Source organism: Prosopis cineraria, unplaced genomic scaffold, assembly GCF_029017545.1.
Source record: "Prosopis cineraria cultivar Desert tree isolate PC_DT_omini unplaced genomic scaffold, ASM2901754v1 PC9, whole genome shotgun sequence".
In the NCBI taxonomy this organism is placed as follows: domain Eukaryota; kingdom Viridiplantae; phylum Streptophyta; class Magnoliopsida; order Fabales; family Fabaceae; genus Prosopis; species Prosopis cineraria.
This window is the reverse complement of record NW_026555340.1, coordinates 1,708,910-1,724,859: the sequence shown is the minus strand read 5'-3', so window position 1 is coordinate 1,724,859 and position 15,950 is coordinate 1,708,910. Positions and strand designations below refer to the sequence as shown.

General features: G+C 36.8%; 1 protein-coding gene across 2 annotated transcripts in view; it reads right to left on the bottom strand.

The window, feature by feature from the left end:
• The window catches only part of LOC129320308 (uncharacterized), a 38,098-nt gene extending 22,373 nt beyond the window's left edge, over positions 1 to 15,725 (bottom strand). Inside the window, exons 1-3 of one of the 2 annotated variants that reach the window (XM_054965697.1) lie at positions 15,550 to 15,725; positions 12,224 to 13,877; positions 11,991 to 12,128 (exon numbers count right to left, since the gene is read on the bottom strand). In XM_054965697.1, the coding sequence (XP_054821672.1) occupies positions 11,991 to 12,128; positions 12,224 to 13,825 (1,740 nt within the window). In that variant the 5' untranslated portion in view covers positions 13,826 to 13,877; positions 15,550 to 15,725. The remainder of the gene's footprint in view (positions 1 to 11,990; positions 12,129 to 12,223; positions 13,878 to 15,549) is intronic. The other variant, XM_054965695.1, reaches the window with a different exon arrangement.
• Positions 15,726 to 15,950: the final 225 nt, after the last annotated feature.

Genomic DNA, 15,950 nt, shown 5'->3' with positions numbered 1-15,950 from the left:
TAGGCACAACAACACATTATTTTATATCCAACTAATGCAGCAGTTTCCAAATTCCTGATGAACTAGATTTTTTAAGTTTCTTGACAAAATATGGCAAGATAGGCTATTATCGCATTGCATATTATCTCATTCACAGAAGACTTCTACATTATCATAAAAACTAAATACCCAAAAGTTCCTAAGGGGAATGGGACTTCTAATCCTGGAAGTAGTATTTCTTAGCCTTATTATTCTGATTTATGCCTGTTTTCTCATGGTTTTTTGACAGTGGATGATGAAGCATGCAAAATTGCCATCCAAAGCTCTTGAATTTGATGCAATACCCGTAAGTCAGGTTTCAAAGTCAATCTCGGTCTTCCTAGCACAAAGGGGCAATTTTCTTCAAGCCTTAAGAACAGCCAGGGCTGAAACTTCGTGGATTATTGACTCTGGAGCATCGGATCACATGACCAATAACCACCAATTATTTTCTACATATACTCCATGTGCTGAAAATTTGAAAGTCAAAATTGCAGATGGGTCCCTTGCACCTATCGCAGGGAAAGGGAGTTTTCGTATCTTTGAATCTATCACTCTAGAATTTGTTCTTCGTGTACCAAAATTAGCATGCAATTTGTTGTCTGTTAGCCAACTGACAAAGCAATCTAAATGTTGTACTAATTTTCTTCCAAACCATTGTGTCTTTCAAGATCTAATTGGGGATGACAATAGAACGTGCTAAAGAGTGTGAGGGACTCTACTTTCTTGAAAATGCTAGAGTGAGTCACCATCAAGCTACTAGTATATGTAACTCTATATCGACCCCTAAAGATACAAATATTCTGTTATGGCACAAAAGAATAAGTCATCCTAATTTTTATTACTTACCTCAATTGTTCCCAAAGGAACTATTACTTACCACGTCATTCTGGACGTGCGCGGCTAAAGAGGTTAGTCCATGAGAGCAAAATTAGATTTGGTACTTGGAATGTTGGGATATTGAATTGTAAATCTGTAGAGGTTGTATGGGTTATAATTCAAAGGAAAATCAATATCCTTTGCCTACAAGAAACAAAATGGCGTGGAGAAGAAGTTAAGGATATTCAAGGTTTCAAACTTTGGTATACAGAAAAAGTAAGCGCACGCAATGGAGTAGGCATCATTATGGATAAGGAATGGAAGAAGAACATTGTAGAAGTTAGCAGAATTGGAGACAGAATTATTTCCTTAAAAATGATAATTGGACGTGAGACTGTTAATATTGTTAGCATTTATGCGCCTCAAGTCGGGACAAAAGCCAGTCTTAAGGAATTATTTTGGGAGCATCTGGAGGGGTTGATTCGACACATACCACAAAGTGAAAAGATTTTTATTGGAGGAGACTTTATTGGGCATGTCGGGAGGGACGCTGGTCAATATGCGAGAGTGTATGGTGGTTTTGGTTTTGAAGAGCTAAACAATAAAGGACAAACTCTTCTTGATTTTTCATTGGCGTATGATTTTAAGATTGCCAACACTTGTTTCAAGAAGAGAGATGAGCATCTCATCACTTACAAAAGTGGAGCCTCAAAGTCACAGATTGATTTTCTTTTGGTTAGGAACACAGATAGAAGACTTTGTAAAAATTACAAGATGATCCTCGAGAATGTTGTAACGACACAACATAGAGTCCTAGTCCTTGATGTGTGTATTATGAGTAAAATTCAAAAACGTCGACAAGTAATAGCACCAAGAATTAGGTGGTGGCAATTAAAAGGTGAGAAGCAAGATATTTTCAAGCGAAATCTTTTGGACAAAGGAATTTGGTAATCTCAGGAAAGTGCTAACATCATGTAGGAGGATATGGCTAAAAAGATACGGGAGGCTGCAAAAGTAGTTTTGGGAGAATCAAAAGGTCCTAGTCCGAGAGATAAGGAGTCTTGGAGGTGGAATAATAGTGTAAAGGACAAAATCAAACGTAAGAAGAACTGTTTTAATACCATACATTTGTGTAACAATGAAGAAAATTGGGAGAGGTACCGTATAGCTAAGAAGGAAACTAAGAGAGCTGCAGGTGAAGCTCGTTCTAAAGTTTTTGAAGAATTTTATAGGAGCCTAGAGACGAAGGAAGGAGAACGAAACATTTATAAGATTGCTAAAAATAGGGAAAGAAAATCAAGAGATCTAGAACAGGTAAAGTGCATTAAGGATGACGAGGGAAGAATTTTGGTTACAAATGATGAAATTAAAAATAGATGAGAGACTTACTTTTCCAAACTTTCAATGATGGAGAGGGTTTATCTAGTAACTTGGAGGATTTAATAACCGGTGAAGGAGAATAAAATTTGTCATTCTACCGAATAATACGTGATAAGGAGGTAAAGGATGCTCTTAAGAAAATGGCAAATGATAGAGCCAACAGACCTGATTGTATATCTATTGAAGTATCGAAATGTTTAGGTGAAGAAGAGGTGAGATGGTTAACTAAGTTATTTAAAGTGATTTTACGGTCGAAGAAAATGCTTGATGAGTGAGGAAAAGTACATTAATTCCTATTTATAAAAATAAAGGAGATATTTAAAATTGTACTAACTATAGAGGGATTAAACTCATGAGCCACACAATGAAATTGTGGGAGAAAGTAATTGAGCATAGGTTGAGATTGGAGACAAGTATTTCTGAGAATCAGTTTGGTTTTATGCTAGGCAGATCGACTACAGAGGCAATTTATCCACTAAGGGGATTAATGGAAAAGTATCGTTGTAAAAATAAAGATTTACACATGATTTTTATTGATTTGAAAAAAACTTATGACCGTATACCAAGAGAAGTGCTTTGAAAAGCGTTGGAAAAAAAAAAAGAGTATGGATTGCTTATATTAAAGCCATACAAGATATGTATGAGGGGGTAAAAACCAGTATAAAAACGCCTAGTGGTCAAACAAAGGATTTTCCTATAAAGATTGGACTATATCAGGGATCATCTTTAAGTTCTTATCTGTTCAACTTGATCCTAAATATTTTGACGGAACATATTCAAAGGGAAATTCCCAAATGTATGCTCTTCGCAGATGATATCGTTCTTATAGCAGAGACAAAAGAAGAGGTTAATTGCAAACTTGAGTTATGAATAAAGGTATTGGAGTCGAAAGGTTTCCGTCTGAGTAAGAGTAAGACGGAATATTTATATTATAAATTTGGTAAGAGACTATTCGACAGTAATTTGGAAGTGAAATTGGGCGATCAAATTATACCTCAAGTGAAAAAATTTAGATATTTGAGAGCCATTATTCAAAATGATAGCGAAATCAATGGGGATATTTCACATAGGATTCAAACTGGGTGGTTTAATTGGAGAAAAGCTAAAGGAGTTATTTGCGATCGTAAGGTACCTAATAAACTTAAAGGAAAATTTCATCGTACTGCTATCAGACCAGCTATGTTATATAGTAGTGAATGCTAGGCTCTAACGGGAAAGCAAGAGCATAAAGTTGGAGTAGCAGAGATGAGAATGTTACGATGGATGTGTGGATATACACGTAAAGATAAAATTCAAAATGAGCACGTACGCGAAAAAGTGAGGGTAGCACCTATTGAGGAAAAAATGGAAGAAAATTAGTTGAGATGGTTTGGGCATATACAAAGAAAACCAAAGGAGGCACCAGTGAGAAGAGTGGAACATATAACTTTGAGTTCAATTAAAAGGGGTAGAGGAAGGCCTAAGAGAACACTCTTGGAAGTTGTTGAACGCGATCTCTTAATTAATAATATTCCTAAAAGCTTGATAAATGATAGAGCACAATGGCATCTTGCAATCCATGTAGCCGACCCCACCTAGTGAGATAAAGGCTTGTTGTTGTTGTTGTTGTATCTCGATTGTTCCCAAACCTTTGCCCCACTAACCATGATGTCAAATGTGAAGTGCGTGAACTAACAAAGCACTATCAAACGTCTTTTCCTAGAACACCGTATACACTCACCAAATCTCGTGTTACCATACATAGTGATTTATGGGGTACATCCCGTATCCCAAACTGCACCAAATCAAAGTGGTTCATTACCTTCATCAATGATTTTACTTGTGTTTGCTGGGTATATCTCTTAAAAGACAAGTCTGAGACTGCATCTGTATTTATCAATTTCCTTACCATGATAAAAACCCAATTCAACACAAACATCCAAGTTCTGCACACCAACAATGGTACTGAACATTTCAACCAAATCTTGAGTACCTTCCTCCACGACCATGGTATTGTCCATCAAAGCACTTGTGCCCATACACCCCAACAAAATGGAACAACAAATAGGAAATATAAACATATTCTTGAAGTTGCTAGGGCCCTTATGTTCACCAATAATGTTCCAAAGTTTCATTAGGGGGATGCCATCCTAACTGCCACCTACCTCATCAATCAAATGCCTAGTCATATGGTACAAGGCCAATGATACTCTTGACCAGTTAAAGGCACGCTTGGTAGCGAGAGGATTTACTCAAACATATGGTATTGACTATGTGGTTAGAAATAGTATTAATTTAATGTAAATATATGTTATTATTAGGAGAGATATTGGGTAGTTAAAATAGAAGGATTTACATGATTCACGTGATTCATTCCTGATATTCTCCTCTGATTCTGTCTCCTTGATTCTCGAATTTGATCATTCCTCCTCATGTGTGTATATATATATATATATCTGTACATATCTTCTCATCAATATAGAAGCATTATTCAGCTCAATAGCTACACAGTATCAGAGCCGTGACTCTCTCCAATAGAATCCGACTTCGAGAGCCTATAAGCAGATAGTGCCGAGGGCAAGTCAAACCCAACTGACATTGTCCTGATGTCAACTGATGATGGATCTTCGAAGATTGATATAAGCAAGGTAGGTGGTCTCATAGGATCAACTACTAGCCATGAAGGGTCTTCAGTACATCTCGTCTCTGTAAAGCTCAACAGTGCAAATATGTGAGCACAGGCCATGAAACTCACGATTGGAGGTCAGGGGAAGATGGGTTACCTTGATGGTTCATCGAAAACTCCAAAAGAATCCAAGACGCAAGAGTTCCAATAGTGGCACACTAAAAACTCACTGGTATCATCGTGGCTGATACATGCCATGGTTTCAGAAATCCAACAAAGTTTTATATTTTCTTCCCTCGGCCCATGAAATCTGGAAGGCTGTGCGAGACTCATACTCTGATGGGAAGGATTTGGCTCACATACATGAGCTTAAAACGAAGGCATGGACACTGCAACAGGGGGAGCGTGATGTCACGACCTTCTAGTTAGAGCTTAATGCTATTTGGTAGGAACTAGACTTGATGACAGACTTGGAGTGGTCAAGCAGCCAAGATGCAACACGGTATAAGGAGTAGTTTGAAAGTGAACAAGTATTTTAGTTTATGGCCGGTCTAAACCAATCTTTAGATAATGTACAGGGACAACTTCTGAGTCGTACACCTCTTCCATCAACCAGGGAAGTATTTTTTGAGGTGCGTCATGAGGCTTCAAGACACAACGTCATGCTTTTAGGACCTACTTCCACTCAACCAGCTTTAGACTCGGCTGCAATTGTAAGCAAGAGCAATGACATGAATCAGAAGACCCAAAAAGGGAAGGTGACCTATGACCATTGTCAGAAGACCGAACATACTTGTGAGACTTGTTGGGATATACATGGCAAACCAGCTGCCTGGAAGCCAAGAAAAGGAAACACACAAGGATATCAGACTTCCCATGATGTACCACCAGATAAACCAGAATCAACCCCACTGGTGCCTGATATCGATAAGGAACAACTTGGTAAGTTACTCGAGATGCTCAGTATGCTCCAGTAGAATGAAAAAAGGCAGAAACAAAACCATACTACATCTGTGGCTCATAAAGGTAATTATGCCTTACTTCTACTAACAACTTCAAATGGATTTTTGATACTAGGGCAACGGACCATATGACATCAGACTCTACGCTATTCAGTACCTATGCTCCTAGTGTTGGAAATGAAATAGTGAGCACAGCAAATGGCTTTTCCTCATCAATAGGAGGGACGAGAAGTGTCGTTATTTCTGAAATTATGAAATTAGAACATGTTTTACAATTACCGTACTTGGCCTGTAGTTTGTTGTCCATGAGTAAGTTGACTAAACAAGCAAATTGTTGAGCTCATTTCTATTATACTCATTGTATATTTCAGGACCTCTCATTGGGGAAGATGATTGGCAATGCTAAGAAGCATAATGGTCTCTACTATCTTGATGAATCTACCATGAGTAGTCTTTGGTCTCGAATACAGTGCAATGTTACATCTACCTCTGAAAATAAAGACTTTAAAGATTTTATGTTATGGCATAGGAGAATGGGTCATCCAAATTTCCAGTATTTATGTCGTTTGTTTCCTGAATTTCAAGCCATTAAAAATTCTTCATTTCATTGTACTAACTATGCACTTGCTAAACATCACATATCTGTTTTCAAACCTATGGAATATAAGTCTACCCATGCTTTTTCCATAATCCATAGTGATTTGTGGGTCCTACTCATGTTACTAATCATACTAATACAAAATGATTCATTACATTTATTGATGATCATACCAGAATGTGTTGGGTTTACTTGTTACAAGATAAGTCTTCTGTACTCTCTATTTTATCCAAATTTTATACTATGATAAAAAACCAGTTTGATGCCACAATCCAAGTGCTTCATACTGATAATGGGACCGAGTACTTCAATAAAACCATGGATCTATTTCTAACAAACCATGGAATTGTCCATAAAAGCACCTGTCCTACCACTCCTCAACAAAATGGCATTGCGGAAAGGAAAAGCAAACATCTTTTAGAAGTTGCTCGTGTTTTATTATTCACATATAATTCCCAAATATTTCTGGAGTGATGCCATCCTTACAGCAACATACTTAATCAACCGCATGCCAAGTCGTGTTCTTTCCTATATTTCACCAATTGAGAAACTCAAAGAATCTCACTCTCTCACTCACCTTGCCACTAACCTACCTTTAAAAATATTTGGTTGCACCACCTACGTTCACTCTTACCATTCTCAAAAATTAGATCCTAAATCTGTCAAGTGTCTCTTCCTTGGTTATTCCTCAACACAAAAGGGTATAAGTGTTTTGATCCTTATACTAAAAAAACTCTACGTAAGTCAAGATGTTACCTTTGTTGAGCATGAACCCTTTTACCCAAATGCTTCAATTCAGGGGGAGAGAGGGAGTAACTTTCAGCATTTGGACAGTGAGGATGTTTTAGGTCCTGTTATTCCAGAAAATCCAAAAAATCTTTATGTTCCAAAAAAAAACCCAGAAAATCCTCAATCTCAATACAATACAGATTCTGAATCTCTTGTCCATCATCCCACCAAACTCAGAATCCAGCCTCCTAGGCCAAAAACTAAGGTGAGAAGTCTTTCAAAGCATAATAAAAATGCAGAAAATGCACTAGAAAAGACACCAATCACTTACTCGAGGAAGAAATGGTGAGAAAGGGAGACTATTATGCCTAAAGTACAGCCAGAATCTGAACTAAGAGGGGCTCCTGAGACTAAGAACATAGAGAGTGAAAATCACTCCCAAGAATCTGAGGCAGAAGAGGTAATTGAGATGGAGGAAGTGGAAGAATTAGATTTACCTATAGCCCTCAAAAAGCAACCTAAAATGTGTACACAACATCTTATTCAAAGGTTTGAGTTACCATACCTTGTCTTCACAATTTCATGCATTTGCAACTAACCTTGACAAAGTGAAGATTCCTAATGATGTGCATGAAGCACTGAGCATTCCAGAATGGAAAAACGCTGTACTTGAGGAAATGAATGCATTGGAAAAGAATGGCACATGGGAGATGGTAGAACTTCCAAAAGGAAAGAAAGTTGTGGGATGTAAATGGGTATTTAACCCTAAATATGATGTTGCTGGAAATTTAGACAGGTTAAAGGCATGTTTGGTGGCAAGGGGGTATACTCAAACGTATGGTTTGGATTACAAAGAGGCATTTGCTCCCATGGCCAAATTGAATACAATCAGAATTTTGATTTTTGTAGCTGTAAATCTGGATTGGCCCTTGCCTCAACTAGATATTAAAAATGCTTTCTTGAATGGGGATCTTAAGGAAGAAGTCTTTATGACGTTACCCCCAAGTTTTGAGGCAGGGAGAACAAATCAGGTGTGTCAGCTGAAAAAATCTTTTTATGGTTTAAAACAATCACCCCGGGCTTGGTTTGACAGATTTTCCAAAGTTTTTAGAGCAGAAGGGTACACACAGGGATTGTCTGATCATATTATGTTTGTGAAGATGGAAAGTGGAAAAAGGTGTATCCTCATAGTATATGTTGACGACATAATTGTCACCGATGATCACAAGGAGGAAGTAAAAAGAATAAAGATGGCTCTTAGAGAGGAATTTGAAGTGAAGGACCTTGGGAATTTGAAGTACTTTATGGGTATGGAGGTTGCAAGGTCACAGAAAGGGATCCATGTGTCCCAAAGGAAATACATCATCGATTTGCTTGCTGAGACAAGTATGTTGAGGTGTAGACCTACAGACACACCAATTGTGGTTAAAAAAAAGGGGGAAGAACCCAACGAAAGAGAAGGAAGATGAGGTTGAATCTGAAGAAGATGACTGTGAAGAGGAAGAAGAGAAGAATGAGTCAATGGACAAAGAGAGATACCAAAGGTTAGTTGGGAAACTAATCTATCTCTCTCACACTCAGCCAAATATAGCTTTTGCAGTAAGCATTGCAAGTCAATATATGTGCGACCCTAGGGAGAGGCACAGGGAAGTAATGCATAGAATCTTGAGATACTTGAAAGGAACACCTGGAAAAGGGTTGTTATTCAAAAAACAAAACCTACAATCCATAGAAATTTATACAGATGCAGACTGGGGAGGAACATACAAGGATACGAGGTCAACGTCAGGATATTGTTCTTTTGTATGGGGAAATTTAGTCTCATGGAAAAGCCAAAAGCAAAGTGTGGCCTCTAGGAGCAACACTGAATCAGAATTAAGGGCTTTGGCTCAAGGCATTTCAGAGGTATTATGGGTAAAACAAGTCATGGATGAGATACATGTCAGAATTGATCCTCCATTAAAGCTCTATTGTGATAACAAAGCTGCAATAAGTATGGTGCTAAATCCTATCCAACATGAAAAGTCCAAGCATGTGGAAATTGACAGACATTTCATTAGGGAAAAAGTTGAAGAAAGAGTCATGTGCCTCATCTATCTACCAACTAGACTCCAAGCTATAGATGTACTCACCAAGGGATTACACAAACCAACATTGGATGATTGTATTAGCAAATTGGACATGATTAGCATCCATGATCCAACTTGAGGGGAAGTGTAGTTAGAAATAGTATTTATTTAATTGTAAATATGTTATTATTAGGAAAGATAGAGGGTAGTTAAAATAGAGGGATTTATGCGATTCATTCCCTGATATTCTCCTCCGATTCTATCTCCTTTATTCTCGGAGATTTGATCATTCTTCCTCATGCATGTCTGTACATATCTTCTGATCAATATAGAAGCATTATTTGGCTCAATAGCTACAAATTACAAGACTTTTGCACCAATGGCAAAATTAAATACCATCAAAGTCTTATTATCTGTGGTAGCTAACCTAGAATGGCCACTTCATTAACTTAACATCAAGAATGCCTTCCTAAATGGTGAACTCAAATTAGTTTATATGACTCTACCACTAGGATTTGATAGAGGCAATGGTGATCAAGCATGTGGGTTGAAGAAATCTTTGCATGGCCTAAAGCAATTTCATAGGGCATGGTTTGATAGATTCTCAAAAGTCCCCAAGCTAGAAGAATATAAGCAAGAATTGTCAAACCATACAATGTTTGTTAAAGCTGAAGGAGGAAAAGGTGCATCCTTATTATATATGTTGATGACATTATTCTCCAGGAGACTATCTTGAGGAAATCACAAGAGTAAAGATTGCTCTGGGATAAGAATTCGAGGTAAAAGACCTCGGTACCTTGAAATACTTTTTTGGGATGGAAGTTGCAAGGTCAAGGAAAGGTATTTATGTATCTCGAAGGGAGTATATACTTGCTCTTCTAAAGGAAACAGGTATGTTTGGTTGTAGGCTAGCCGAAACTCCTATTGTGGTTCTGAAGAAAAAGAAGCCTAAGAAGAATAAAGAAAAGTCAAACAAAGCCAACAAATCTAACGATGAGGGTGAAGAAGACAATGAGAATGAAGAGGCCACTAATAAAGAAAGATATCATAAACTTATTGGGAAGTTGATTTACCTTTCCCATACAAGACCAGATATTGCCTTTGCAATAAGCGTGGCTTGCCAATACATGATTGAACCGAACAAGAAGCATATGGAAGCAGTGTACAAGATTTTGAGATATTCAAAAAGCACTCTTGGTAGAGGGTTGTTCTTCCAAAAACAAGAATAGAGAACCATAGAGGTCTACATAGATGCAGAGTAGGGAGGAACTCATTTTGATAGGAGATCAACCTCTAGTTATTGCTCCTTTGTTTGGGGGAATTTGGTTGCTTGGAAGAGTCGAAGGCAAAGAGTTGTTTCTAAGAGTAGTGCCAAGTCCAAATTAAGAGCCTTGGCTCGAGGAATAATAGAAGAGTTATGGCTTAAACGAATCCTAGAAAAGATACATGTCAAAGTGGACTCACCATTAAAACTCTATTGTGACAATAAGCCAGCTATAAGCATGACCTTAAATCCTGTTCAATATGAGAAATCAAAACATGTGGAAGTGGATAGGCATTTCATTCGAGAAAAAGTGGAAGACATAATGATATGTTTAATCTATTTGCCAACGAACCTTCAAGCTGCAGATGTTCTAACTAAGGGGTTGCATAAGCCCACTTTTGAAAGTTGCATAGGCAAGTTGGACATGATTAATATCTATGATCCAACTTGAGAAGGAGTGTAGAAATATTGTATTTATTGTAAATATTCTTATCTGATCATTTGGAATTATAGGATTTATTAGAATTATTAGCATTTATTAGTCATTATTCCCTTATCTCCTAGCTCAGTGTTCTTGTATCATACTATCTAGATTATGAATGAATTTCATATCTTTTATTCTCAAAATACCACAAGAATTCATTCCATATCGCCTACTAATGAATGTAAAAGAATACACTGGCATAATAAGTGGAACTCATAAATTTTTCTATGATAAATTCATAATCATTTAAACAAAATAAGCAAACAAAACTAAAATAAAATATGAGCGCGTGTGTGTGAGAGAGAAAGAGAGAGAGAGAGAGATCAATTTAAAACAATTGCAGAAAAGTGAGATAGATGATTAGATAATTTTCATCTAAAATATATTATCTGTCTGAATGTTTGAAGTATTTATGATCAAATATTAAAATTTGGTGGATGCAGAACAGTAAAATCAGGCATAAATATTTCATTTCCACAAAGAGGAAAGCAAAACATTCATGTCAAATAGTTATTACATTAATCCACTTATATGACAATCAAGAGATTAGACTTATGTAACAAGTACTCGTAAAGGGAGATAATCTTTACAGGCATCACATAAAAGGGATCATGTTCATCGTAACCAGTAAATCATAAAACAACAGCAATATGAAAATAACGTTAAATGGCTTGTGCACACACTAATATCCCTTACTGATAGCAGAGAACAAAGTAATGAAGAATATAACATTAATTATCATGTGCTGTGATTTGACATACAAAAATAATACACCACATTTGGATACATAAAAAATTAAGAAATTCATAAAATGTGAATGGATTTACAAAAGATAGCCTTTCTGAACACAAAGATAAAAAATATGTAGCGCATGAACAGTGTCAGACTTGAAATTCAGCACAAATAAAGGGCAAAGACAACATTATACCAGGACAACTCAAGCTTATTCTAACATCCAAACATCTAATTCAAATTATGCATTTTTATGGACATGAATTAATAAGTCACCCATATAAGAAAAACAATAAGTAATTCAGGGATGAATAAGAATTTTGCCCTTACGGTAACTTCAACAAAGTCTTTGGGCCGTCTAATTTTGACAGTGGAGCCAAACAGTGTACTTCCATCAAAAGAAAGAGCTGCTGAGGCATCCTCAGCTGTAAGAAATTCCACGAGTGCTTGACCCTTATCTTTGTGCAACTGCAGTTGAGGTATAAAAGGTTAACCTAAAAACCATTGCATTGTGCAGAAAAAATTAAATTTACACATTACACATTTGCTATCTCTAAACTCACAATGCAGCTAATACACGGCTGGGCTCCTTGGATGAGGTTTGCACCTGCAGAGAGCAACAGGTTATTAAGAGACCCGATCACAGCTTTCTCAGAAGCAGAGGCTGGTAGATTCTCTAGATAAAGCCTTCTCATAGGCCGGGTAGCTTGTGTCAGTTGGACAGAATCAATGTCAGCATTCTTCCCTATTGATGAATCATTCAGATGAGGCACAGGAGGCTTCACAATGACCGGATCCACCAAAGCAGCAGCAGCTACATCATGTACAGCTGATGATATTGTAATATTTGACAATTGAAAGGCTGAAGAATTATCAGTCCCCCCAGGGGGAAGATCCCATCCAGCTCTTTTCTTCTCCAAAGAATGCTTCGATGGAGAAGGTGTCTTGACAGCAGCCTCAGTTTTCCTCTTCCTTGGTGAATAGCCACCAAGCCCACTTGTAGACCCACCATGTCGATGATAGTGACTTCTTGAACCATTAGCTGCTACTCTACCTCTATCAACATCAGAATGTGATCTTCTAGAACTGTTCTTTAGAGAATGTGGAGGCAAATCTTTATGCTCTCCATCATAAGTACGTCTTTGAGCCCTAGGTGAAAGATCCGGAGACAATGTTCTTCTTTCATCATGCTCTCGCCTTCCTGACCATCTCCTCTTTGTCCTTGATTCTTCACAATGAGACTTGACTGATTCCTGCCTCTCTTTCTTTTCCTGATCCTCAGGGTCAGGATTTTTTCCTAGATATTGCTTCCTAGCAATACTCCTATCTTGGATTTTTTCTTCATCTACAGTTTCATATTTTCTCTTGGATTTTCTTTCATATTTTCCTCTACCATCCGCATGTCTATCCTTGCTTCCTATATCTAAATGATGCTTCTTTTCAACTGCATTTTGAGAATTATCACTTGACCACTTTTTTCTTTTCCAATGATCATATGTATCTTTGTTCTGATTCCTTTCAGTTTTATATTCCCCAGGACTTACATCATCTACAGTACGATACATTTTCTTTACTTTCCTTTGAGATCTTTCCCTATCTATTTCTAAATATTTATCCCTATTAGTTGAATCCCTTGTTCGTTTATTTTCAGCTTCATACTCGGAATTATCAATCCCCCTTCCATCATTTTTTCTCCTAATATGAATCTCTCTGTCAGCTTTACTATTTTTATTTATCCATCCCATATTACTTAAATCAGCGCTTAGTTTGGTTTCTGAATCATAATCTCCACTGTCTTTCCCATCAGTTAAATCATATTGCTTTCCAGGAGTGCTTTCAACCTTCTTCCTAGAACTCAACTTCTCTGGTTCCTCCAAGGCATGCTTTTCCACAATGGAGGATAGATTTTTTTCACGTTTATAGACCCTCCCTGACTCAAAATAATCAGTAGTATTCTCAGAAGAAGCTCCATGTGATGCATTCCAAGCTTCCTTTGCAGAGTCTTTTCCTTTTTCAAGTAATTCTTTGTTTTTTCTTCTAAGTAAAATCTCTTCAACACTGAATGGCCTGGTCCGAGCTGCACTCTCTGTACCCTCTTCAACATATTTATCACCAGAAAGCTTATTACTTTTTCCGTGCTTCTTCAAACGTTCAGATCTGCTCATCTTGAGTGATTTAAACAAATTACAAGAACAATTTCACAACCCTGCCAATAGACTAGGGACAAGATTAGCGAAACAAGAACATTTCAAAATCATGAAAGTCTTAAAAGCAAACCCCAGACCCCCAAACTCTGTCTTGTATAGAGAGAAAAATGATGGCATCAACCACAAATTTACATTGTCTATGCAATAATCTAAGCGAAGTGACAGGGAAGCAGGAGATTCCATTCGACCACTAACTAGTTCATGACTTCCTATGTGTCTTCCAAGAATGAAAGGAAAAAATTAACAAAATATCAACACAACAAATACATAGGTTCGTCACATGCTTCCACAATCTGAAAAAATCTTTAAAAACAAACAAAATTATAAGTCCCTACCTTCTTTTCCAAAATCAAGCACATTTCAAAAGCCTCTCTTCTCATGAGTTCTCGTGCATGTCATTATGCATCATCATCTATGTGATATCTTTTAAATCAATAATTTCATTTAAAAGCAGTCAGTCATAATTAGCGGAATTATAACTATTGAATATTATCGTATAACTAGGCCTATTTCTACAATTATGACTATTACCGACTTGTGAGGAAATTGCCTTGATTTCACACTCTAATACAATCAGCATAGAGAAGATAATAATTGTTTCTATTCAAATTTCTATTAGCCTTTTGTATTTAAGAATTTTTCAGTAATAACACAATCAATCTATATTATTATATGGCTCTGAACCACATTAGGCAAGAGATGGAAAAGCACATGCCCAAATGAATCAAGGTGCTTAAATATGATACAATGCTTAAAATTATGCCATGTCAACAAAAAATAAATAAATAAATAACTTTAAGTTTGTAGGTACAGTTTACACAAAAATTAACTATTCAAACATCAATATTGAAGTCATGTGTCATATTAATCATCAAATGCAAAATTAGGTTACTGATACCAATATTCAGGCATAATAATCAATAAAGCAGATGTCAATATTCAGCACAGTAATAAAACCTTTAAAAAACGGAGATCATAAATAATATTTTACAGTGAGGATGGTTATTTTGACCGTTTTTGCTGATTACTTATTGGGATGAGTTTCATAGTTTTCCTGTTACTGACAAAGTTATACTGTGCTAAAATACTTGAACCAGCCCACTAGGATACTAGCAAGGATAAAGAATAGCAGAGAGACTAGAAACAAGAAGCAGGGAAAACCTCAGTTGACCTGTGCAAGAAAGGTGGCAGATGATATCTAAAATATGCTTGGTAAAATGAATGTGAATGTTAGAATGGAGAAATTATAATGAGAAATACACGTGCTTGAACAACTCCACGTTCCGCATTCCCAATTTCAAACCCTAAGGGAATGGGGGTAATTTCATCACTGACCATGGCTGGCGAAGACTGAATTATAACTACTACAAGAACATCACAAATATATCCCTCGCTCTGAAATCGAATATACATGTACACAGCCGACAAATGCTCTTTAACATCCTAAGTTCCAGTGCATTCGTTCAATACAGGCTTTTTAATCCCTAAATGAAGGCAAATATACTTACTACTAAACTCCCTGGGATAACAAGTCCCACAACGGTGTAAAAAGCTTTCCTAAATACTAATGGCTTCCTCAAGTAAATTTAGAGGCGCCAAAATCAATATTGCGACAACCATTAATAATAAAAAAAATTAATTTAATCACTACACGCAAGAGTAGCGGAAATGGTGGAGAGAACCTGAGGAAAAGATGGTTGACCGCGGAGACGGAGACGGTGGCGCTGGCAGCGGTGGAATGAAGCTAAGCACGGACTAAGGCGAAGGGCAAACCAAAAACGAATGAGGGGGATAAATCCGAATGTTGGTCTTGTATGAAATACGTTGGACTGCCCGCCTGGCCATTTGATTGATGATGAACATTGATGATTGTGTTTCCACGATAAGAAACGGGCTACAAATTATCTTGATATTTTCTGTTGTTTTTGTTTTTAAAAAAATTACAGTTACATCCCATACAAAAGAATTAATTACTGCAAATGTTGTTAATGCAGTTTAATTCAGTTATCAATTAACCTTGTAGTAATTAATTTTTTTGTGTGGAACTTTAACATCATTCTCCCTTTATTTTTTAACCAATGAT